The 27,092-nt window shown below is 36.3% G+C and overlaps 2 protein-coding genes across 3 annotated transcripts in view; both read right to left on the bottom strand.

Annotated features, from left to right (window-relative positions):
- Positions 1-20,006, bottom strand: part of LOC139971242 (kinesin-like protein KIF16B) — a 28,202-nt gene extending 8,196 nt beyond the window's left edge. Inside the window, exons 1-23 of the mRNA XM_071977535.1 lie at positions 19,830-20,006; positions 18,939-19,008; positions 18,361-18,480; positions 17,539-17,655; positions 16,786-16,818; positions 15,448-15,509; positions 14,024-14,127; positions 13,000-13,069; positions 12,433-12,505; positions 11,742-11,809; positions 11,322-11,422; positions 10,957-11,097; positions 10,241-10,338; positions 9,116-9,187; positions 8,579-8,647; positions 7,822-7,881; positions 6,872-7,043; positions 6,359-6,496; positions 5,934-6,093; positions 5,139-5,189; positions 3,988-4,549; positions 2,209-3,318; positions 1,338-1,483 (exon numbers count right to left, since the gene is read on the bottom strand). Coding sequence (XP_071833636.1) covers positions 1,338-1,483; positions 2,209-3,318; positions 3,988-4,549; positions 5,139-5,189; positions 5,934-6,093; positions 6,359-6,496; positions 6,872-7,043; positions 7,822-7,881; positions 8,579-8,647; positions 9,116-9,187; positions 10,241-10,338; positions 10,957-11,097; positions 11,322-11,422; positions 11,742-11,809; positions 12,433-12,505; positions 13,000-13,069; positions 14,024-14,127; positions 15,448-15,509; positions 16,786-16,818; positions 17,539-17,655; positions 18,361-18,480; positions 18,939-19,008; positions 19,830-19,876 — 3,644 coding nt within the window. The 5' untranslated portion in view covers positions 19,877-20,006. The remainder of the gene's footprint in view (positions 1-1,337; positions 1,484-2,208; positions 3,319-3,987; positions 4,550-5,138; positions 5,190-5,933; positions 6,094-6,358; positions 6,497-6,871; positions 7,044-7,821; positions 7,882-8,578; positions 8,648-9,115; positions 9,188-10,240; positions 10,339-10,956; positions 11,098-11,321; positions 11,423-11,741; positions 11,810-12,432; positions 12,506-12,999; positions 13,070-14,023; positions 14,128-15,447; positions 15,510-16,785; positions 16,819-17,538; positions 17,656-18,360; positions 18,481-18,938; positions 19,009-19,829) is intronic.
- A 1,516-nt stretch (positions 20,007-21,522) lies between these two features.
- Positions 21,523-27,092, bottom strand: part of LOC139971241 (autophagy-related protein 2 homolog A-like) — a 37,439-nt gene continuing 31,869 nt past the window's right edge. For both annotated transcript variants that reach the window (XM_071977533.1, XM_071977534.1), the window contains exons 41-43: positions 26,244-26,398; positions 25,433-25,585; positions 21,523-24,806 (exon numbers count right to left, since the gene is read on the bottom strand). In XM_071977533.1, the coding sequence (XP_071833634.1) occupies positions 24,576-24,806; positions 25,433-25,585; positions 26,244-26,398 (539 nt within the window). In that variant the 3' untranslated portion in view covers positions 21,523-24,575. The remainder of the gene's footprint in view (positions 24,807-25,432; positions 25,586-26,243; positions 26,399-27,092) is intronic.

Here is a 27,092-nt window from a genome sequence, read left to right as displayed (position 1 = left end):
ACTGCCTTCACGTCACGCTATTCAATGCTGCCTTCACGTCACGCTACCCAATGTTGCCTTCACGTCATGCTACTCAATGTTGCCTTTACGTCACACTATTCAATGCTGCCTTCATATCACACTATTCAATGTTGCCTTCACGTCACCCTATTCAATACTGCCTTCATAACATACTATTCAATGCTGCCTTCATATCATACTATTCAATGCTGCCTTCATATCACACTATTCAATGCTGCCTTCATATCACGCTATTCAATACTGCCTTCATATCACACTATTCAATGCTGCATTCATATCACGCTATTCAATGCTGCATTCATATCACACTATTCAATGCTGCCTTCATATCACACTATTCAATGCTGTCTTCATATCACACTATTCAATGCTGCCTTCATGTCACGCTATTCAATACTGCCTTCATATCACACTATTCATTACTGCCTTCATATCACGCTATTCAATGCTGCCTTCATATCATACTAATCAATGCTGCCTTCATATCATACTATTCAATGCTGCCTTCATATCATGCTATTCAATGTTGCCTTCACGTCACCCTATTCAATACTGCCTTCATATCACCCTGTTCAATGCTGCCTTCATATCATACTATTCAATGCTGCCTTCATATCATACTATTCAATGCTGCCTTCATATCACGCTATTCAATGTTGCCTTCATATCACACTATTCAATGCTGCCTTCATATCACGCTATTCAATGCTGCCTTCATATCACGCTATTCAATGTTGCCTTCATATCATACTATTCAATGCTGCCTTCATATCATGCTATTCAATGCTGCCTTCATATCACGCTATTCAATGTTGCCTTCATATCACGCTATTCAATGCTGCCTTCATATCACGCTATTCAATGTTGCCTTCATATCACGCTATTCAATGTTGCCTTCATGTCACGCTATTCAATGCTGCCTTCATATCACACTATTCAATGCTGCCTTCATATCACACTATTCAATACTGCCTTCATATCACGCTATTCAATACTGCCTTCATATCACGCTATTCAATACTGCCTTCATATCACGCTATTCAATGTTGCCTTCACGTCACTCTATTCAATGCTGCCTTCATGTCATGCTATTCAATGCTGCCTTCATATCCCGCTATTCAATGCTGCCTTCATATCACGCTATTCAATGCTGCCTTCATATCACGCTATTCAATGCTGCCTTCATATCACGCTATTCAATGCTGCCTTCATATCACGCTATTCAATGTTGCCTTCACGTCTTGCAATTCAATGCTGCCTTCATATCACGCTATTCTATGCTGCCTTCATATTACATAATCACACTATTTTAATACCTATCCTGTTTTTCCATTCCTTTAATCTTGAGTTTCTCATCATTAATTCTGAGCAGTTCCTTCTTCTTCTCATTCTCGAACTTTTCTTGTTCTGAGACTAATTGTTCCTGGGCTGCAGCAAGTTGGCCCTCTAACTGCTGAATTTTCTGTTGAAAAGAAGTAGGATTAAAAGTTGACCAAGGCAATATCTTTCAAACATTAATGCAATCTCTACATTATGAACATAGTCCTTCTTTCTTTTCTTTTCTTTTTGTGAAGGCTGTCATTGTCTTCCATAACACTGGCTTTGTAAAAAACATCAAAACACCAGAAGGTTCACGTCCTTGTTCAGCTTTTCCTTCTAAGGTAAATTTAGGGATACTATTTGGTATCTTTTTTTATACTCTTGCTGGTAATACCATATTGTTGTCAACAATACTGAAAACTGCAATAAGTGATTTGTGATATAAACTTTAGAGTATTAAAATTCAATAGCTTATTAGACACAGTCAAATCAACTTGTTCAAACATTTAATGAAAGGACCATGCTTGTTCAAAAAGGTTTTAAAATGAAACTTTCATCCTGTTGTTATTAGTCAGTTTTATAAACCATGCTGCTACAGGACTGCAAAGTGACCAATATCAACAAAGCAGACTGTTCTTATACATCAACAAACCCCACTCCCCCCTATCTCCCCCCCTTGGGGCCCACCATCTATCAATCTATCATCAATGGCTGAGATCTTTCCATTTAATCATACAGCAGTGAGCGACAGTGGTTCGGTCTCTTGTATTTGTAAATGTCGATGGCATTTTTAGCCATATGATTCTCTATCACCGCAGAGCCTTGTATGAGAGAGAATTTTCAATTAAGCAAAATGGATTGACTTACTCCAAAGGCATCCCTGAGCTTCTTGCTCTCTTCCTGATAACGGCCATCCACGAAGCTTTCGGTCTGTCTCAGTTCCTCCAAATTCTGCTTCTCTTCTCTCATTTCCTTTTCGATTTGTTCCAGGGAGGTTTCATCTTTACAGAGAACTTCTTTTTCGGTTTCTTTGTGACGAGTCTCTTCTTCGTCCAGCTCCATCAATTTGTCCTTGGTTTCTTTTATCTCGGTCACTACCGGGGAATCCTGGATGTACTTCTCCGTCAACGATTCTATTTCGGTCGTGACGCCTTTGATACCTGTCTCGGTTTCCTCCATCTCGCTTCTATAGCCTGCCAGGATCTGTTCTCTCTCCGCGGAGAGAGCTTCCTTCTCCTCCACGAGCGTCTCCAGCGATCTACTCTGCTCTCTCTGGAACTCGTTCAGTTTGGCCTCCTTGCTTTCTAGATTCCTTCTCTGTTCCTCCAGGGCGTCGTTCCGTTCCACGACTTCCTGTTCGATGAACCACAAGTTGGCAGCCTCTATTTCCAACAGATGTTTCCAGTCTTCCTCCAACTTCTTCTGTCCGGCCTGCTTTCCTTGCTCGAGCACCACAAATTCGTCTTCTATCAGCTTCTCCACATTTTCCTCTTGCTCGTCGAGCAGCCTCTGAGCCTCTTCGATGTTCCTTATGTCCAATTCGATTTCCAGTACCTGTTTCTCCAGCAATTCTCTGGCGGCAGGGGTGAGCTGTTCTCTCGAATCCAGGAGCATAGCTCTCTTCTCTTTGCCTTGCTCCTGTAGTGCTCTTTTATCTTCTTCTAACTGGGCCCTCCCCTCCCATATTTCGTTTATGAGTGACTCGGCCTTGGCCTCGATGTTTTTATCTGCTTCCTCCATCGTTTCCAACTGTCGCTGTTTCCTCCTCTCAAAGTCATCCCTGGCCTTAGCGATATCCTGACTCTCTCTGGAGAGTTGTTTGCGAGTCGTCTCTTCCATCTCCTCAGCTAGCTGGATGGCCAGCTGGTGCTTGGCCCGGTGAGCTTCAACTTTCTCTCTCTCCATATCGAGAAAATGTCTCTCTTCGTTTCTCTCTTTCTGAAGTTCTGCACGTCTTGCCTCGTAATTTTCTTGACACTAAAAGAGAAAGAGAAACTTCTTTGAAACAAAAGGAAGCGATGATGTCATAATGTTAGCGATATTATAAACAGTGGCCTCACCAAGATCACAAAATATTATTATTATTACCCTCCAACTGTCTTACTTTGAAAATTTCTTCCAAAAATGTTGTTAGCCCAAATCATTTATGTTTATTAGTGAGAATGAAATGGTTATGTAAGCACTTTCAAGTAAGTATGAAATTATATGAACACATGGTTGTAACAGTTAATTGACATCAACAGCTGTCATAAATGAAAATCCCAAAGGATAGAACAAACACACCAGAGTACTTCAAAGTAACATGTAAGGTTCCACCCTTCGAGTATGATATTACTTTAACAAGCTTCTTCTTGCATGGTATGCGACAAAAGTCATCAGTTCTAAAGAATTATAAACAGCAGAGTGAACCACATGTGTGATTATAATTGTACTAACAGTATTTTTCAATGACAGTCAAAAGGTGAAAACAAAATCTGGGAGTAAATACAAGTAACCTCAGATATGGGCTCAGATATGAAAAATGAAAATGAAAAATCTTCCTATAAATATATTTGGCACAATGCATAATCCCATTGTTTCAACTACAGTGATCTTCACGTCATCAATTATGTCATCTGTGGATCTCATGGACAACAATACACTCACCGTCCTTAGCAACCCATCGAGTTGCGCTGCTTTCTGGTCCAGTTTCTCCGTCTCGATTCTCAACTCTTTCTCCTGTTTTACCACTTTTCTTTCCAGGGATTCTCTTTTACACAAAAGCTCTCTCTGCAGCTCCATCAGTTCGGTCGCCTGCTTACTCTCCAAGTCTCGCACCCGTTCTCCTAGCTCTTCTCTCCGTCGTTTCGAGACGGCCTTTTCCTCCTCTACTTTGGCGAGAGCCTGGTCCCTCTCTTCCAGTAGCTGCTTCCTCCGCTTCTCTAATTCCATAATTTTGTCTTCAATTTCTTTCTCCTGAGCTACCTTCTGTCTCTCGAACTGCTCCACCTGTTCCATGAGATTGGCGCTCCTCCTAGCCAGACGTTTCTGCTGCTGGTCAACCACCTGAGACGCCTTCTTGACCCGTTGGTCCGCCTCCGCACCTTCGGCTTTGAGTCTCTCCAGCTGCTCTTGCATCGCTTTCACTTCAGCCTTCTTTCTCTCCAGCTTGGCCTTGTGTTCCTTTTCCTTCTCCTCAATTTTTTTAGTCAAGTCTTCAACTTCTGACCTAAGAGGAAGACAAAAATGAATGGAAAATGAAAAAAGAAAAAAGATGCAACAGTAATTGAATGCAATTTCTACTCATCTGCCACAGATGAAACAAGATGTTTAAATGAAAGATATTACCATACAAAACAAAGTATTAACTGACTCTCTCAGTAATAAGGATCAGTTTTGACACTAATACAACAAACTTAAAGTAACTTTCTATGATGAAAATGTGTCAGAAGCAGAAGGCATTACATGCAATCAGTCGCTCTACATCTGCTTATGTGTCAAAATTAAACAGAGATTAAAGTGATAATTATTAAGAGCTGGCTGGCTGTCTTGAATGTCGATCATAATTTGCTTCAACATGCACAGGAGATGGGGAATGAGTAGAGAGGTTCTAAATGAGAAAATAGGTTTCTCACAAGACATGAAAGTGACGAATGAAATTTGATTCAAAAAGGGGAGGGGGGCTAGGGGGAGGGGTATCTAGTATAGGTATCAGTAAATCAATGGCTATAATGCAATGTATACTTTTTTAATATTGAACAAAGATTTACAATCCTGGTAATACTTTGCAAATAGAATAAAAAACAAATGTAAATTACTTTTTATCTGCAAGTTGCTCTAGACTTTCACGGTTTTCATCTTTCTCCATTCTGCAAAGGAAGAAGCAAACAAATAAACCATTCATGCTCAGAAAGAACTCACTTGAATTTGAAACTTTGAGCTTCTTCCAAACGCCAACTCACTTTGCATTACTTCTTCTCCAACTTATGAAAACAGAACTACCACATCGGCAATTTTGTAGCTACACTGAGTTGCATTGTGGCTTGTACTATTTATCATTGTTCAAACACCATGAAAAAATACCACTCTACTTAATTTAAATACTGTTCTACTTAAACGATAATATTTGATAATAATATTTGATAATAAGTTGATAATATTTGATAAAGGATAAATAATAAATACCATTCTACTTAATTGATAATAACCCAGTTTTAATGTATTATCTTGCAAATTATGAACGCTTGGCAGTCAGTAAGTTTGTTCACACTTAGATTAACGCCAAACTACAAAGATTGGTACAAATAAAATACATTTCAGTCAAGTAGGACCTTTTACCCTTGACCACTTACCCTTTTAAAATTGTGTCCCCCCTGCCAAATGACCACTGCCACCAATTTTCACCCAGATTAGATTGAAGCTTAGGAGGTTTATGTCTGCAATGGCCTTGACCTCAAATGACCTTCAACCTACATTGTTGCGTTAACATTAATGAAGCCTCGGCCATGAACAACTTTGGTCGGGATCTAGCAAAGGGTCTGCACCTTTGAAAGGGTCTGCGCCCTGAGGGCAGCAGCCTTTGAACTAACATTCCAAGAAAGTAGATACATTACCCGTAAGTCTGGAAAAATGTTGATGCCAATAAATTTTCTTTGGATTTCAAATTTGAAAGATCAGAGAGAGAGGAAGACTTCATCTCCAGCCGCATCCTTTGAGCGTCAGCAGGATGGTTGAACCGGAAGAGGTTGGTTTTACCGACGGATACCAGACAGCCTTTACGAAAAGGGAGAGAAGGAAGATAAAGGAATAGAAAAGTCTGCAATTAAAATGCTAAAAGCAAAACATCAACAATATATTAGAACCACTCATGCTGCTTTTGCCCATAACCAATGCAAATATCTGTTGTTGAGATTTTCAACCTTTTTGGCTGATATACACTTACTTGGGTAGCTGGATGACGGCAAATATGGCTGCATCTATGCAATGGAAACATATAAATACAACCACTTATCACTGAACCCATTCCAAGAATACATACCTTGCTTCAGTTGGATGGGTTCTTCGATAACTTTTCCATTAACTGCACAGAGGGCCTTTCCACACGGATCTAACCAGACCTTGCCTTCTGCACTAGTTAAGTAGCAGTGAAATTCTTCTACATCGTGACCAGATAGGGCTGCAATCAAAAAATGGAAACAATAAATGTTGCCTCCATGATAAGGTAGGAAAATTTGTGCATAATATAACATTTATGCCAGTAGAGTGCATGCTAAACTAGGTACAATAGCACCAGCCACTTTGATTGATGAGCCTCCAATCGATAGTGGCTTATGTCTCCACTATCCAACGCTACAAGGGGTATGGAAACGTAACCTGGATTAAATATTGTCCTAAAGACTTGACGCTGTGTCTCTATTCATTTCTATTACTACTAAGAACAAGCTTCTGGCATAGACATGTAAAGGAGTCTAAGCTGCACTGTGAATATTTCTGTGAATGTGACAAGTTTGTTTGGTACATAAAGAGTGCTTGTATTACTATCCACACTTACCTATATCAGGCTTCTCTTTGGCACTTATGTTACCTACGGAGGTCTTTCCCTCGTGAATGTGGTAAATCTTGAGCCCAGTACTCAGCATATCATTGTCAATGGCAATCAGATGAGGTAGCTCAATATCCACCATTATGATGTTACCATCGGACCTCAGAGCAAGGTTCTTGTCCTAACGAGAAGAGTGTACAAAACTAATGCTACACGCAAAAATATTGTCAAAGGCAATCAGATGAGGTAGCTCAATATCCACCATTATGATGTTACCATCGGACCTCAGAGCAAGGTTCTTGTCCTAACGAGAAGAGTGTACAAAACTAATGCTACACGCAAAAATATTGTCAATGGCAATCAGATGAGGTAGTTCTATCTCCACTATTATGATGTTACCATCGGACCTCAGAGCAAGGTTCTTGTCCTAACAAGAAGAGTGTACAAAACTAAAATGCTACAATGCAGAAATATTGGTTCTACCCACCAAGGACAAACCAGAGAACAACTATAATGTTATGCAATACAAGATTGACTATTGGAAGGAAGGAAGAAACATATGAATGTATACAACTGATACAAAATAAAGTCACATTTATGAGATTGGTTCTGGGAAGCTAAGTAACAGTTAATTATAGCCTAAAACCAGAATATAAATCTTACACAATTCCACATGTCAAGAATAAAAAGCTATGCTTATTGTAATGCTATTAAAGTTAACCTTTGTTTTTTTAAATGTCACTTAAAACAACACTGACTTCATTACTAATATAACTGTTCAACACCTTTGTTTTAGGATGATGGTCACAATCAATCAATGGTTGGGAATTATGTACAACTATTCATAATTACATGATTAAATCATTCTTGAGAGGAAATTTTCCCATTATTAAACCAGTCAATTGGGAAGCACATCATCAAGAATAACAAAATTATTTAGAAAATTATAAAGAACAAACCTGCATGAGCTTTTGAGCATCTTTCCATTTCGTAGCCCACTCCTCAGTCAGCAGTTTGACCTACAGATCAAAAAGTTCAAGAAACCGTCAGCTATCAAAATGACAGATTTGGTTAGATTCTTTGAAAGAAGCAAAACAACTGTATTTAAGAAAAGCAACATTTTGTTTTCAAGTAACTTGATGCTTTTCATGACCATATTTCACTCCTTCAGAAGAAAACTCTCTGAGTATTGATATGTGCCACATTCATGAATTCTTCATTCAATAATATCTTACTAAAAGTCATCAAGTTAGCCTCAGCAATTAAATGACATTAATAACCTCTGCTTGGAAAGCATCTATGGTTTAGGTTTAAAATCTTTAATGTTTTGTATCTGAATAGTGACAGTCTTAAAGACTCTTTGCATCTGTGCAGATATAAATAAAAAAGATTTTAAATTTAGTCCAGAATTTTTTTGCTCACAAGAGTCATGATTTTCCATATGAAACTGAAGTAGACTTTTTAGCTATGAACTACCAGGAAAGGACCTTTTTTAAAAACAAAATGTAGTGTTTATTAAAATAAGGGTTAGTAAGTACCTGAACATCCAGTTCCACAACCTAGTGCTTGTGGAGCTAGGAATAGCCGTTACAACAGCTGTTACAAGAATGTTTATATATTGATGTCAACAAGATGCTAAAACAATGGCATGGGAATAGCAACAAAGGGAATTAAACAATTTACAAATGTTAAACAAGATAAAACATCGTGACTCACTCTGGCTTCACTCTCATGGAGTTTATCAACCACAGCAATCTCTTTTTCACCAACCGAGTTATCCCCTCCCTGAATAAAAACAAGAAGCAGATATATTAATTTATATATTTACTTTTACTATCTTTTATAACATCTTCATAGAGACTGGGTAAAACAAGATCCAACTCAGTGAACCCAGGGTTACAAGTGCTATGTTCCACCAAACGAGCTGTCTAGCTAAATTTACATGGGGCCAGGGGGTTGGGGTGGGTAGGGCAAGGGGCATTGATTACTATTTTTCTACTGCAAAACGACCCCGCTGAAATAAAACTCAATCTTATTCTCCTTATGAGGCTCTTGAAAGAAAGATTACCAGAGTATTTTGCAATCCAATTTTGAGAAGTACAAGTCCTCTTCACTTGTGGGCATAAATAGTTCTACCTTAGGTCAATGGTGCTCTCGGCCCACAAACGACAGTCTTACCACAAAACTCTAAGCTTCAGCTTTGCTATTTTTATAGCATTATCCATTTGTTAGATTTGTATGATTTGTACTCACCATGTCACCAAGCCTCTTCTTGAGCTGTGCAATCTCAGACCTCAGTTCTCTAATTAATTTAATGTTTGGATCCTGTGGAATAAACACAAATGATACAATATCTATGTTAACACTTCAGTGGGTGTGAGTGAAGGTTTTTCTTGGTTGAAAATATTTGAAATTAATCTGCAAAAACGGAAGGTTTTACAGTCTTTTCAAGGAAGATTGTGACTATTTATTTGACACAAGAAAGTGAATGAAGACCACAAAAGAACGAAATGAACTTGGAAACAAGCATAAAATCTGGAAACGATGGATGTTTTAAAGTCAGAATAATGGCTGATTTCTACTAACAGATGTAATTCTTATAAATCTGGTCATTTCCAATACCAGCAAGTTCAGGGCTTTCAACTGACCCATGTGCAAGTGTGAAATCTTCTGGGAGAGTTTTAATACAAGAAAATCACCTCTGCCATCAGAGATTCAAGTGTGATAAAATTTCTCTCAAACTCTCGTAATTCAGTGAAGATGGGATCAACTGTCATCGAAAGTCACTTACTGTATTTCATTGTAGCTGGGTTATCAAATCAAGCTCAACCATCACTCAGAAAGGACACTCATAATTTTAATGTACAACTATGTCTCTTTGTATTCCTTAACCTGCTTGACCTGACTTGACCTAACCTACAACTACAGCATGTTACTTGACCAAATGAAATCATCAGATGAAATATCGCCATCAGAAACAAATGCAATTGTGTAACATATTAGAACTGGGGGAAAAAAGACATTACTTCACTTTTTTATTTGTTAATTAACCTTAATCTTTTCTTACATGAACTTTGAAAAGGCTAGAGGCAATGTGTGTACAAGACACGATGGTTCACAACCTGTCATGAACTGGGCGAAGAAAGCTAACAATATGTTTACAATTTTGATAAGTTTTGTATCAACAAAATCACTTGTTCCAATCACCGGACTGTTAATGATTCCCATGTTAGTGATTTCTACATCAACCACTGACAAACAACCCATGTGAATGCTCAAGTGACTATGAATCATCCCCACACCACAACCATCACCCTTTTAAAGCGAAACAAAAGAAAACAAATCTATTAAATATTAAGCTATTCAGAAATAAATTACCTCATTGATGGTTGGTTTATTGATGATATCCTTGGCCCTGTTGGCGTACCTGAGAGTGCTCAGAGTCTCACCGTAGTTAACATCAGCAGGAGAGATGGCTGGAGATTAAAATCATTGTTATTCCCATCAAATATTTTGTTTGTATTCTAGTGTCTCATCACTAACACAACTATAAAATCAAATCTTTTAAGAGTTTTTGTCCATCGCTTATACTGCAACAACTGTCAATCATTTCTGACTATATTACCTTCCTGTAAAGTACCACTTTTACTAATATTAATCTTCTTCCCTAACATTCCTCTAACCTGATCGACTCAGTCATCTAACACTAATGTATCTTATATATTATCTCATATAGAAATATATAAGATACATATTATCAATTTGACTGACAATAATACCTTCCTGTTAAGTACTACGTTTACTTATATTGGTCTTCTTCCCTAACATTTTCTCCAACCTGATCGAATCAGTAATAACACTATTGTATCTTATATATTATCCCATATAGAAATATATTATCAGTTTGACTTACAGGCTACCATGATAGTCATTCACTTTTACTAATATCGGTCATCTTCCCTAACATTCCCTCTAGCCTGATCGTATCAGTCATATAACACTAATGTATCAAATATATTATCCCATATAGAAATATATTATCCCATATAGAAATATATTGTCCCATATAGAAATATATTATCACTTTTACCTACCTGCTACCATGATAGTCTTTGAGTTTCCCCCCAGACTATCCTTTAACAGCCATGTTAAGACAGAGTCTCGATACGGAATGAAGAGAGATTTCCTCTTGCCCCGAGTCGGCTTAGGATTGTTTGAGGCTAACGAAACATCGGCTGGCAAAGAAGAAAACACGTTCACCTATTTAGCAAGGTTTTCAATCACAGGAACACATTAATGTGATGACTGATGCTAAATGAAACCACGTTTTGTTCCCATAAGCATATTATACACTGATCATTGATCTCTGACTACTTCCAAAAGGGACTACATGAGACTGTGATTTGCATTCTGACGGGGGAAGCTGTTAGAATGTTACGTGTGTGGATGATGTACTTACCCAGGGCAGATATGACATTCCCTAGTGTAACCAGTGATTTATTGATGTTAGCACCTTCTTTCAGTCTTTCCCCTGTTGCACCTGTAGAATTGGCTCTCTCACTGCATAGAAACAAAATATAAATCACACTTTGTCAGGAGGTTAGGTGTCTGTGTTGCACTATTTGATTTCTGAAGCAGCTTCAGGAAGGGCGGGGAAAGGGGAAGTGAGTTGCCTGGGGTGTGGCATAGACCATGAAGGTCCAAGAATATTTCTTGGTGTGAATATATTCCAATTAGTAAGTTTAGGGAAGCTCTCCCTCCCCTCTCCTCTCCCTCTCCTCTCCCTCCCCTCTCCCCTCCCCTCTCCCTCCTCATGAAACCCCTGCTTTATGTATGTGTTAATACAGTCAGATCAATTCCAAAACTAAAAAAAAATTACCTGCCAGCTAAGTCCACCAAGTTTATCTTACTGACAGTCTCACTTGGCATGTCTGCATTGAACTTGGCCTACCGAAGAAGAAACCAAAAATGATACTGTTCATTACATTAAAATTTTATTTATCAAAATGATAAGTTTTGTCCCTACTTACCTACAACTGTAACATCTTAATGAAATAACAAACATGACACTTAAAAACAAAGTACTTCCTCCCTTTGGCTATGATTATAGCTGTCTTTTATCAACTGCAGCATTAATGGTTTATGGTTTGACTATCAATGTTCTAATGGATTCATTACATTTTGTCTCAGTATTTAACATGAGCGATAAACAACGCCGATCATCTACAATTTAATCTCAAAGGTCCCAGTAGTGAGAAAAGCAAAGAGTCTCAAGGTTAGACTTTTAGCTCTTCGGTAAACAAACTCACAATGAAGTGAAAAACTCTGCTACTTACTAGAAATTACTCTCATATTACACTTTGTTTGAGGTACTACAATCATAGCCAAACACTTTTACTTGTTGTGTGTGTTCATTTTTATGTGATCTACAAATCTGAATATAAAAAAGCCTGAATGTCACTTATAAAAGTCGGACATACGAAAGTCATGTTTTACGGGGGAAAAAAACATTAAACTATGTCTGATGGTACAGATGGATTTCTTTGTCATGTGAGAGAACTTTATCTTACCTGAGTGAACCTGATTGTAAATATTGCGTGTGATCGGCTGCTAACATTATTCATGTTAGTAGAAGCGGTGGTCCTATTTGAAAGAATGGGTAAAACGAAAGAATGTAATGAAATACACAAAACACAAACACAGTATCCAATTACTAAACATTTCCATTGTTGGTTTTGTACCTTCTATATTAACTGGTTGTAATGGTATAGCTTCCAAATGCCATCGATAAAATGAAAGAAATACTGCTTGGGATAAATGCACGGCCATGTTACTGTAACGTATAGATTGCCTACAGTATGTTCTTCAGTCAAGTACAATTTGAAGAGCGACCAACTGTATTAAGAAAGTGTAAATATCAATACGACAAAACCATCTTCTTCCTTTCTCTCCTACTTCGCTCCAAGTAGGATGGATATGTTTGACTTTTGTACTAGATACCTATAATACTTTAATAGTCCCATCATTCAACTTCAGGCAGGCCTTAAATAAAACAATACTCTGTGGTAACTTTTATTATGTCATAAAGTCAGATGAAATAAGACAAGAGCCAGATGAATAAATGCCACTGGATTTACCTCTGATTGTTTCCCTTATCCATGAGCGTTTTAATATCCTTATAGTCGGATACCAAATGCGTGGAGAGATCTGTAGAGTAAATAAAAAAATGAACAAAGATGGGTAAAACATACCCAAAACAGTAATGACGTATCAGAAGGTTCATGACCATTCATCATCTGTCTTAAGAATATGAAGAAAGATAAACATTTTTTGGTCTTTACTTGTAATTGTCAAGTCAAGTACAATTCTTAAGTCAAGTACAACCTCTACGTGCCGTACAAAATTGACAATAGTTGAACACTGCTGCCAATTTACCATGTCAACCAGATGAAATAATCTTATTTTGACATATTCATTATTTACTTATTACTATTTCTGGGGGGGGGGATAAATTTGATTCTTTCCTTTTCAGTCAACCAATGGTCCACAAGCAACAACCATATTTACCTGGTGTCTACTAAAAACAAAAAAAATATGAAGAAAGAGAAACATGTTGGTCTTTACTTGTAATTGTCAAGTCAAGTACAATTCTTAAGTCAAGTACAACCTCTACGTGCCATACAATTGCAAGTAAATTACAAGGGGATGGGAGGAGGAATACTAACAATAGTTGAACAATGCTGCCAATTTACCATGTCAACCAGATGAAATAATCTTATTTTGACATATTCATTATTTACTTATTACTATTTCTGGGGGGGGGGATAAATTTGATTCTTTCCTTTTCAGTCAACGAATGGTCCACAAGCAACAACCATATTTACCGGTGTCTAAGTTTTGGTCCAAGTTTTACAACCAAGGTAAAACAATGATGAACAAACAGGTATCCAAAGTCACAGTATTCATTCTTATTTTGTAAATAATCATTTGGGTAATATCGCCACCGACATCCTGCAGTTTGTCCATTGGCATAATTCAGAATCCTTATAATAATGGAATATTATAATAATTTCAGAGTTTGGGGGCAAACTTGTTTTTGATGTCGTGGACATATATAAATGTCATCAGCACCATGTCATAATGTAGAAACCCAGGGCTTACTTTGCACATATGGTCCATCTCGAGGATGTTCCCTGACTTTAAGATTGTGGTCCTTGGAATCTCGTAGCAGATCACGAACTCTCTCGCAATAAATTTCCAGGTAGCTAGGGTCAAGAGCAAGTGTAACATAAATTGTTATAAAAATGCAAAATACTTGTTAAATTGATAAATCATCCGGAACACCTGCATCAATAATTAAAAGAACCGGTTTTCTTGTTTCCTTATCACTGATACGATGACACAACTTTATCAAGATCAACCATATTACTCACAGGATGATTCCAAATTTCTGCATTACGCATGTTGAGTCACTCAGTCAAACACTAATTTCAATTAATTAAGGAATATTTTCCTTTACACTCAGTAGACACCTTTTTTTCCCTTGATTGTTATGGCCACAATTTTGCAAGTTTGGCAGGTCCATGGAAAAGTTTCATATAAATGCAAATCACTTCATTTTTCTGTAAAGTGTTCCAACAATAAATGCAACTTAACTTGATAGCTTAAACCAGTATGGACATGATTTGATCCCAACTGTAGGTCATAACAGATAATTCAACCTTTAAATTCTACTGCAGGTTGCATTTCTGTGTTTGATTTTACAAGAGTCGTGCTTAGGGCAATAAGTAATCTAAAGTTCAAGAAGAGAAGATGACTCATCACTTCCTGAAAGGAGCTCTTGGATGAAAATGCAACAGCTGCTATGTAATATTACACTAAAATAAACAATAACAGCAGAGCAATAATTGAGAATATTTTCAAAAAGATGTTGAGAAAGATCAAATGTAAGAGTAGCAATTGTCAAAGGCCCTGTAATATATGGAACTTATCATTTATTATATTTATTAAAACTGACATTTTATTTATTTGCATTGTCATCTACCATACCTGTGACTGTGATGGATCAATTTTATTGAGACACTACCTTCCATGTGATGATCATGTTCACCTTTGAACTCATATGTGGGAAATGTTCATTCATATCTGACCTGTTACACCCAGTTGGGACAATTATCTCTATACTGTAGTGTCATGTCCTGCGTAAGAGCACTGGTATTGTCAGTACAAGCAGTATGAATATCATATCTCTATCAGATCAAGGTTAGGAACTGTTTGTACTGACAATACCAGTGCTTTGAGCATGATATTGGAGTACAGTTTAGAGAGGTATTAGCATAAGGAAATTGTCCCAACTGGCTGCCTATTACAAGGGAGTCATGTTTATTCATATCTGACTGTGAATGATGAGTCATGTTTATTCATATCTGACTGTGAATGATGAGTCATGTTTATTCATATCTGACTGTGAATGATGAGTCATGTTTATTCATATCTGACTGTGAATGATGAGTCATGTTTATTCATATCTGACTGTGAATGATGAGTCATGTTTATTCATGCATGAATTTCATGCTTATTCATACCTGACTTCAGTCCTGTAGGATACTGCTTCGTCATCTTGAGCTTGAATTCTTTGGTACAGTCCCTGTTTAAATCAAAAAGTCATAATATAACACCAAATGCTAATCTCTATAACTATTAACCAAAGAAAGAAAACAGCACACACACAAAGAAGAAAAACACCTGCCACCCACTCCCCAATCCCTAACATTGGAGCATACTTATATATCTTATTCCTTTGGTTTATGCAGCTGTCACCACCAACAGGAAAGAGACAATACAATTTAGAAGTAAATAAAATATGTTTTATAAGTAGATATAATATTAACGTAACCATCATATTAATTACTTTTCCTTTTTCATGAAAGGTAATTCAGTGACTATATTCTAGGTATGAGTTTAAAATGCAGCTGGTAATATGAAGTCTATGATCATTCTATATTTTAATTTAACCTGTGAAATACCTGCAACATTCCTTTCAATGTTTGTTTTTTTGTGCACCCCTCTAACAGTAAAATTAATATGATGCAGAGTACATGAGACTCAACATTGCACGCTAACTTTGAAATATTTCCGGCTTATTTTTAATAGAGAAAGAGGATTCAAACCAGGGACCAAGTGACCCTGAGGTCATTGGTTCATACCATGATCTAGCCCAACAGTCTCTTTGCTCTCTCAAACCTTGTTTGAATACTTCCTAGTTATTAGTTGCTCACTATACTTCACTCATCTAACAAACCCTCCAAAATGGTACAAAGGGAAACTCAAATTATCAAATCTAGTATATTCATGCACATATACTGATATATCTAAACCTTATGAGAAATAAATGACTAGATGTGAATAACTGCTACATGATTACTGGAGGTCATATTCAACTGGCAAATCAATAAGTCCTTGAAGGTTGATGAGTCTCACTCACTCACTCGTGCTAAACACAGCTGTGTTCTGTGTCATCTGATACTATAAATACTTTTACTGTTTGGATCTTACAGAATGCAATGTTGTTATAGCTAATACCATTATAGACAATACATAATATACAATAGGTTTATCACCTACCAGTATAGAAAGATAGTGTTACAGGCATAGTACTACTGCAGCAGTGTAATACTGGTAGCTAGCATGCTATAGCTTGATCACATGATATACAATAGGTTGCCACCTAATAGTATAGGATACAGTGTTAGGATAGGATACTGGTAGCTAGCATGCTATAGCTTGATCACATTACCAGCAGAGGATGAGATAATTTACTTTAGACATTATGTATTGTTACAGCTTAGTAATGAGGTTACAATGATATAGCATTATGACTTGCTGGTACAGTAGACAGCATGCTTTGTAGTATGATAGCTTACCTCACAGATTCTAGGTATCAGTCCAGGACAATGCTGAGAAAGTAAAATGTAAATGAACAGAAATAGATTTTAACTTCAGTAAAATTAGTTGATACGGACGTCAGATACATTTCTTGCACACAGAAATAATTGCAGCAAACTATTTACCATCGTGACAACCCACGGCTAGTTTGTCACAAATTTAACCTGCTCATAAACTTAGGTGACACAAGGATGCACTTACAGTAAGAAAGCATGTTTCACACATTGAGAAGGAAGCATAACAAAAAGAGATAAAACTGTCAAGATACAAGTATATAATGTCTTTGACAATGGGACACATATGTTCTGAAAACCAAGTCTTTGGAATCTCCTGATCAGAGATCAAATAAAGATTTTTCATAAACTATGAAAAAAAAACTGAAATGGACTACATTTAATACTTGGTTTTAATGCAAGCAGCTCACAAGTTAGCCAAAAAAAACAAGAAAAAAAAAACCCAGTTCTGATCTATTACATGGAGATATCTGGAATGAGAAAAAGACTAGCTTACTTCACACAAGCCTTTGTTGGGTTCCAAGCTATACTATTGTCTTTGAAGTCATTGAAATTTAAGGTTAATTGCATATATATTTTCATTCTTTTCTTGTTGTTTTGATAAAATTGAATAAACTATTGATGTGTGTAAGGATATACATCTGCCACTAATTACTTTCCTCCTTTTAAACAAAGAATTCCCCCTGTAAAATTTATGCCATCAGAGGAAATCCTTACCTCCTCACCCATCATGGTGTAAGATTTACCGGAACCGGTTTGGCCATAAGCAAAGATACAGGCATTGTATCCCTCAAAGGCAGCCTTCAAAACATCTGTACCAAGGTGGCTATGTACCTGTATAAAAATTGCGGTAATATTCAGGCATACAAATTACAACATATTCATGTAGGTAAATTCCAAAATTGATTTTTTTTTTTTTTTTTTTTTTTTTTTTTTTTTTTAATTTATATTTAAAAAAAAATTTTAATTTTTTTTTTTACAAACTATTCAATTATTCGGGACTAGTGTATTTAAGACAAACTCTACTAAATTTTACATTACTCTACCAGTACAGTTTGCTTTATTACTGAGACAAGATTTAAAACCGACCCTTGCATCCACAATTTTACCAGTCCTTTGAAACATGTTACTACAGCTGTGCAATACTCAATTACAGCCCCCACCTCTTATGAAGAAACTAAGTCTTGAAATAACCTTCAAGAATCAGTCAATTGTTAGTATGCCGCCCCCATTTTCCCTCTCCCTTTCATTAGATTGCTGTACTTTTAGAATGGGTACAGATTACAGTTCAATTCATCTGTGGCTGATGGATGTTATGATCATTACAAGCTTTATTTTCTTCCCTGAACTACAGCAGTACAGAATTAATGTTCATGAGCAAAATAGAAACTGTTAAACTTGTTTGCCTATTCTACTTTGCCTCCCACTCCCACCCCCCTTTGGCTCTCCTATCACATGAAATGCTATAAAGGACCACACCACTCCAGATTTGGTGTTAGGCTAACAGTTTCTCTATCTTGCCAAAGAATTGAAACATACCAGCTCTTGTGATGCAAAATGATCATCGTTGGAGTTGACAGACCAGTACGAATAATCGTAGGTAAACGATTTAACTCTCTCCCTGCCGATATCCCTTCCAGCAGCTAATCCGGCCGGGATCTGTTAAAAACAAGAGTATTGATAACAGATAACTCATTGTGATAAGAACTGACCATTCAAATCAATCATGTTATGTTATAGAACTTTTGCACTGCATCAGTATTCATTACTCATATATACTGTACCTCTTCAAAAGATGCCAAGGGTATAAACTGAAATTGCAGAAACAAAGTCCATTCAATAATTGAACACACAAGATATTTCTAGTTTATGCTAGGCTTGCTAGCCTGACCTACAGAGTACAGACCAACCAATGAGGTGAAAGATTAATTTATTAATTTTACATTGCAAAGCAAACAGCAGAAATAATTTATATGAAATGGTACACATGGAGGGAAGCAAAATGGAGGGGAGGGTGAGGTGGAGGTGGGGGGGGGTTTTGGGGGAGCAACATTTAGATAGGTTGACCTGTAAATAATCCTTGTCTCATGGGTATATGAAACTGACCACAATCTCACCTTCAAATTAGTAATGCTAGTTTTGTTTCCCTCAACGGATATGATACACGTCGAACCAAGGTTAACCTCTCTGAAAAGAAAATCACAAAGAACCATTACTATTTTAATAACTTTAATTAATATCAAAATTTCCATAAACACAGCAAATCATTCAGATTAAACTTATATCCATAAATCAGCCTACCTAATCATCATTATAGAATTTAATAAATGATTCCTGTTGGCCAACAATACTAATTATACACTGCAGGGATTATTTACCTCATATCACATGGCAAACTACAATGCAAAACGGAAAAATTGCTATGTACGTGTATAACAGTGTTGCACAGACTGAAACTATAGACTTAGAATTTTCAATAATCATAAAACTTCCAAAGTGCTACGTAACATGTGTGCTCTTAAGTATTCTCTAAACTTTTATTCATGACAGGATTATTGCCTGTAACTTCACATACTTGATATGACGGAGCTCTCTTCAATTGCAAGACCATTTCAGTATTATCATAGGGAGATTCCTGTCAGCCCGGGATGTCAAAGTTGGACCCTTGATCTAGTTATATTAATTCATAATTTTCTGGGAGTACAATGGCAAAAACTTTACCCTCACATACAAAAATTGACAAGCAAGTTGCTGTGTATTGCTCGACTGGTTGTAGCTTCATGCTAAGTGATGGATGGTGTAGCTTACTGACACAGTCTAGCAAAGTATCAGAGTATTTGTTGCTGACTGTCAAATGGCCCGGTCTAGCCTAACAAAAGTCCTAACTTGTTACACTAAGTCTATGATGTATGATAATGTTTGTGTTAGGCCTAAAGGGTCTTGATCTTCAATAACAAAGCTCATGTAGCCTAGCATAACATAAGTCGAGCTCAAATGTTTTCGCATACCTTTGGTTAATGGGTCTCACGCGAACAGCAACCTTAACTGACGCCATTTTGTGATAAATGCACAAAGATATCACATCGTCAACTCCCCTTCGGCTCAAATATGATTGGTGGTCTACTTTGTGTACAATCGGGCTCACGTTAAATAGGAAGTCATTGTGAGTTTTGGGCTTTGACAATAAACTATAGTACTTTTGGTGTTTTGGTAAATATACGGGGAGTGAGCTGATGAAGAAGTTGCCAGATTGACGTCACTCCGATAGCTGGATAGTTAGCTATTCTCAATCTGTCAGAAACATTCACTGATATGGGCGGCCAATGAGGAAAAAAAGAAGAAAAATTGATCTGCAGTATCAACTATATCTCGAATAAAAATTAAAGAAGCGAAAACGGAAGAACAAAGGGAGATATTTCTATAAAAAAACTGTCATGCGTGACATGCGGAATATGTAAGCTCTTTTCGGTCAGTCGCGACCCATAAGACTTGATCTATATAAAGTATTATCTGTAACACCTATTATCTGTAACACCCTTGATCTATATAAAGTATTATCTGTAACACCTTTGTATATTGTACCACTGAAATTCGTCATTGGCGGAAGATAAGTTCATAATAATAATAAATAATAATAATAAGCAGTTATTTTTTACGACGTTTAAGCGACCAAAAATGTGGGAGAAATGCAAGGGCTTATGGACTACAACTTACACATCGGGTGGCTTTCAATTCAACATTCTGAATTCAATTTTGGAATCTTTTCAATTTAGACAGTCATTTCAGATGGGAAAGTTGTCTAGAAATCGGGCCAATGATGAAATGATTTAAGGAATTAGATGAATTAAAATGTCAACATACTGAAGGTTCTGATGAATTTTACCCTAAATGTAAATTACTTTGTAAGATACTAAACTTGCTACAAGTTAGTTTCCAAAAGTACTTTTTATAACGATTCAGATCCTTCAAATTAGTTCCAGATTTTGATGAGATTCAAATTACAGTATATGATAAAATGTTTCAATGAAGTAACAGCAGAATTAAGATGTCATTGAAATTGGAAAGGCTTGGTCATAGATGAGGATGTTTCCTCTCTCCAGTGCAGTGTATAATAAATATTGAAGCACATTTAAAATACACGTTGGTGTGTTATTGCAACAGGCATTAGTCAGAAGAGCAGTGTTAGTTTTAACAGAGGGAAAAGGAAAAGTCATTGACCATCTTTGTAGCTATTTGTTTTCAACTTTTATAGGTTCTATAATTTTACTACTGTTAATTCCTTTTTCTTTTCAACAACTAAAAGTAACTGTTCTACAAGAATTAGGTATCAGTATTCCATAGTACCAATTAACAGCTTCACACAATTCTATGTATATATATTAATGCAGTGTTTCATTATACAGTATGAGTGTTTCCTTATATGAAGCAGTGCTTAGTTATCCAATAAGCAGATCAGGCAGGTTTCTTGGGGTTGAAATGTTGAAGGGGCCTAAAAGTTCTTGTGGCCTCTGTGAACTCTCCCAAGCAAGGTGTACCAATATAAATATTCGGGGTTGTACCTGCAAAACTTACAGGCTCGTAGCCATGTTCAAATTTAGGGGGAGGTTAATCAATGCTGGCTTATGTCCGTCCTGAGCAGAGGTTGGTCCGTTTGTAATTACCCTTTACAATTCAAAATATCAAAACTCAAGGACTCAGTCATAAAATGTTTCTTTTTGCATGTTTATTTTTCACACATGTTTATTTTCCTCAAAAGCATCACATATAGTTTGTCTTCATAAATCATTAATACAGTTTTTAGTATCTATCCTTGTGGTTATGATCCATAAAATGAAATGTTTGACAACAAAAACTACTGTTCATGTTAACATTTGTTCCCACTAAGTTATAGTTGGTTCTTTAGAATATTCACTTTCGACAAAGACACAAACTTTCATCACTTTTGTTAATAAACAACAATACAATATTTTTTTTTATGTATGACAGGATAATATTTGCATTTGTTAATATGAAACAGAGCAAGATGTTGCAATAGTTATATCGGTTGCAAATATGTTGCAAAAGTACCGAAAATGTTAACACTCGATTGTCACTACTCCCAAGAATTAAACGGCTCTTCGTCGATTGTAACTTTACAGCACAAAAACTCATGAATATGCAAATTAGAAAGGTAATTAATCAATTAATTTAAATTGCATATAGATTATCACTTATAATACAATGTTACCAATTTCACACACATGCAGCATATTGACTGAGAGAAAACTGATGATGCATACCAACAAAGCAGAGGAAGGAAAAACAAATTATGTACAAAAACTTTGAGGTTGGCTAAGTTTATATTGTCCAAGTTTAATAATCCAAAACATTTACTTATTTGAAACATTACATCATTTTCCTCTTTTCTACAAGTACAAAGAAAAGTTGAAAACTGTTGGCTCCTTCCATTCCTATGGTCACCAATTACTACACCCATCTCACAGAGGAGATGGAACCTGCACGCCCACCCCACCCTTAACCCTTTGGGTGACCAATCTCCCAAAAGACACAATTATTTTCAACATTAAATGGACTATATCCATGGACACAACTACTTGCCCAATTACAAAGGGCTTCATTTTTCAATTTTTGTCCTGCATATAAATCAACTTAAGGTAATATCCAGCAAAATTGAACTTTTTCATTTTTGTGAAGTTTTTCATTGCACACCTCGACGAAAAATGGAAGACTAAGCAAATTATTAAACAGAATGAAATAATACATTATACAGTCATAGTTAAAAAGTAGGAAGAAATGTAAAATGAAAGCATTTCAACTGAGATTCACAACAAAATTTGATACTTTACAAATATCACCTGGTGTTGAGACTTTGGTTCTACTGAAAAAAAGGAATGACTACGATACAAGTTTTTTTTTACAATATTAGGAAGGTACATTGTATCACACTAACTATATATGTATTTACATTAATGTACAGAAGGTGTTAAAAAGTAATTGCTGGAAAAAATGTTTTTTTAGTATGTACCTCTAAATATACTGCTGGCATTTTTTAACATCAATGTCAAAAAAAAAAACAGCCTTCATTTTCACAATTCTGCAAAATAGTTACAGAGCTAAATAAAATATCAGTAATAAACAGATAAAAAACTTAACTTATGTTCTATGATACATGGCAGCTCACAAATATTTCACAGAACAGAGTTATATTAAAAGACATGTCTCCAAAGTATGAAAATTGTCTACTATGTCCAAAATTTCCTGGTCATATAACGTTCCAGTCTTTTTCTTGATGGGTGCCTTGTCATGAAAGGCATACACAAACAGGTTGTCAAACTTGCCAGAACTTTGCATGCAAAGTATATGAAGTACCCACAGCTATATCAATGTATTATATGGCCAAAGTCTCCCCAACACTGGTAACTTAAGAACAGTCCTTGAGCTTGGGTGAGTGTTACTTTCAATGATCTACATATTAGTATGTATATCAGTGAAAATGCTTTTAGTACAGTTTTAGCAAAGGGGAAAATACCTGATGAATACCTATGGATATTGATGTCTCCTTCAATATGGAGATGATGAAAAAACACTATTGTGAGGTAGGTATTAAACTACTCTCAACATTTATTGAGGAATTTTGAGCAAATTGGAGAAAACTTCAAAAGAATTATTTTAGCTGGGATAAATCTTAATAATTCAACATATATTCTCTCAACAAGCATCTGCGTCCCTTACTTATCAAGATTAACATTTATTGAACTATTTCTACTTCTGCTGAAGAGTTTGATACACAGAAATGTAGGTAACTTTAATGTAAACATAATATATTATAAGGCAGTGTGGGTAGAACTTGAGTAGGTACTTTCATAGAATAGATTTAAATGTTACTATACGTAATCACCCCAAGTTTCACGTTTCCTGTCTTTGAAAACATTGTCAATGAATCGTTACAATTCTCTGGGGAACAATTTGCTTTCATTTGCAGCCATGGTAGTATGAACAATGGAATCATGTTTAAAGAATGATCTCCCATTTCTTGTAAACTATATCAAACCTTTAATGTTACACAAAATATCAAAAAAGTCTGACATTTGAGCCTCCCTCTGATACTGCATCTAGCAAAATGCTATACCAAACTGGTCACATCTATTGAAATTGTTTACTTTTACTTTTGACAATCCATTTTCGACGGAAGTAATGAAGGCTCAATTAAAATCTGTTCGAATTAATATAATTTCTCATTAGAACACACTATGACTGCTATGAAGATTTTTGTTCTTACAATATGTAACACAGGGTAACATCTGTTCTAAAAATATGTTAATTGCACAAATTTTTCAATATTGAAAATTTCTCAATGTTATTTCTGAAGCTGCTAAATAAACTCTACCTTACCATTGATATCATAAACACCCCCCCCCACAATCTGATCGGTACTCTGAAATGATAACAACATATAACTCTGTTGTTCTGGATCATCTATACCCAACCACGTCTTATTTGTTCTAATTGTGTACAAACTATACATCTTTTTCTTTTACACAAGTAACACAGCAAAAGAAATGCATCCTTGCTTAATTAACAAATGGTGGACAGTACACCAGGCATATTGTAATCTTGCAGCAAATAAAAGAAAAAAAAAACTACTTTTGACTCAAATGTCCATAAGCAATAAAAGCAGTACTCTTGCTTCCTTCTCCTCCTCTTGCCTCCTCCTCCTCCTCCTCTTTCATCCCTCATATCAACACTCCTCCATCTCATCCTTGCTCTGACCTCCATTTCTCATCGTCTTCTTTCCTGGCGTCTGGTAGGATTTGGTTCCTCACCCCACCGAGGATGCTGGAAGAGGCCTCCGTGGCGAGAATAAACGGCCGTATCATAGACGGTGGCACCTGTCTGATGAACCCACCCACAGCTCCTGTCACACCCTTCTGTTGGTATTCTTCCCATGCGGTTTGGTAAATAGCGTTAGCGGTGTCATACGTACCCTGAAGAGTCAAGAGCAAAATCAATTATGAAGGACTTGCCCCCCAACAAAACATGAGGAAGGGAAATAAAAAACAGAGACAGAAATGTATTAAAGGAATGTTTTAACAGCATTCTAATTAGACGTCACTCTATGAATTTCAAGCGTTGTGTTACAAAAGCAAACCTGTTTCAACAAAAGGGTTGTCTGGTGTTCAACAATTCTTTTGTTGAATAAACAAACCCGTCCTGGAGCTTGTTGTTGTTGTTGTTGTCGTTGTTTGTTTTCAAAGAAAAAAAACTTAGTTGTACCTTCAATTTGACATCTTGTTGGAAAATTTTACCTAGGTGCTTGACCAAGCTTAACAGAGAAGTTAAGTGACAATCAGATACCTTTCCAAATATCTTTCCAGATATCATCCTATCTAAGATTATCCAAAGGATTCAAAGCATTAATGCATAACCGATATGAAAATATACTTTAGGTATTTTCTCCCTGTTGTGAGTAGCGGTAATTTTTCACACCACCTTTGTCATACCATTCTTGTCATGAAAAGTAAATATTATTTGAAATGCTTTATTTGCAAGAGAACCTATCCATGCAGATTCTATACTTCTTATATGTTTAGATGAAAATAGATTTGTATACCTCTTTGAATAGGTTGAATGCATTAGTCATGCCCTCTCGAATATCCATGGGTTGCCTGGAGAGCCTAGGCTGGACAAACGGAGCAGCTGTGATGCTACGCCTAGCAACGCCAGGACCTGGAGTCACAAGGTCATAGGTCATCTCTGCTACAGACTGCACGGCAAAATGAAAACATCACATGGAAATAGCCACAATCAAAATTAAAATCACTGAAGATTTGTTGTATTTACTGAGGATGGGGATGGGGAAGGATAATGAAACAAACTATGGTAACTTGTCATTGATGATGTCATCGATGACATCACTTGTATTCTTTCCACCTTTATAAATTCCTTCAATATTTTTTAAAAATACAATAGTGTGTGACAGTCATATGATCCTTCATCTTCTTCCAAAGCCAAGCACCCACTCCTCTAGAATAACCCACTTCCCTTGTATCCCCAATATCCATTTCCTCTATTTGAGTAAGTTTGACTATGTTCAGCAAATATTCCAATTCTGCTAAAAAAAAATCCCTTTCTTCCCAGTAAGTTTTCTGCACATAGATTCCTTATTATAAGCTCTTTTTTATGATTGATATTTCTAATGCATTCTGCTTTACACTATATTACCTACATACATATATTATATATATTACATATAAATTTCATATATAGTACACATAACTTTTTTATATTAAATACTTTTTAACAGTAAATGTTACCTGTAACATTCTTACCACACATATATATATTACATATATATTGCATATATATTACATATATTACATATAATTCCTTCATGTTAAATACTTTTTAACAGTATATGTTACCTGTAACATTCTGACCATTCTATTGGTCAGTTCCACTGCTGCCATGGTCGTGGATGTACCCAATGAGTTGGCCCCTCTCTGGAATCCTCGAATGATTCGGCCGTCTCTCTGGTACTGTTCAACAGGAAGTCGAATGATATCAAATAATCCAGCAACTATCAATGAGAAAGAGAGAGAGTGAGAAAAACATGTGAATGTTAATTTGGGAAAATTACAAAGTTTAGTACAAAGTCTCATCAGCAATTTGATGTGGTAACATGCAGAATCACAAAACCTAGCATACAGAAGGAAGGAAATGAAAGGAATGACATGGGTACAAATCCCATCCATGTTTTAATTTCACAATTTTCAAATGACGTTTCAAATAAACTCTCAAATACAAGCGGTTTATATGCTAAATGAATTATATACAGCAAAATGGGCATCAAAACAGTATTAACTAGAGCAAAGCAAGTCAGATCCTCCAACAGGATTGGTCAGTGCCCACAGACGTGGATTAGCCCCAGTTGACCATTAACGTCAAGAAGAAGAAAAAGGGATGCTACCATTTCTTGGTAATACAAAGACAGAATAAGGAACATCATTGGGCTATACCATGTAGTTGAGGCTATACCAAGATTGCCAAGCTAAAGCAGAGTGCATGTCTGTATTTCATAGTCTGTGTGGTGAATCCACTGATAATGTTTAGAATACATGTATCTCTTTGAGTGCACTTCAACCAGTTGCATTGCCTACTTTAAAACTGGCACTACTCCTATTTATCTTGCATTTGTCTGTAGTCAAGTAGGTTCTTGGTGTGTTGCATTATTATTATTATATGTATATTATTCTTTTTTTTGGGGGGGGGGA

The sequence above is a fragment of the Apostichopus japonicus genome, chromosome 8 (genome assembly GCF_037975245.1).
Source record: "Apostichopus japonicus isolate 1M-3 chromosome 8, ASM3797524v1, whole genome shotgun sequence".
Taxonomy (NCBI): domain Eukaryota; kingdom Metazoa; phylum Echinodermata; class Holothuroidea; order Aspidochirotida; family Stichopodidae; genus Apostichopus; species Apostichopus japonicus.
This window is presented reverse-complemented; position numbering and strand designations above follow the sequence as displayed.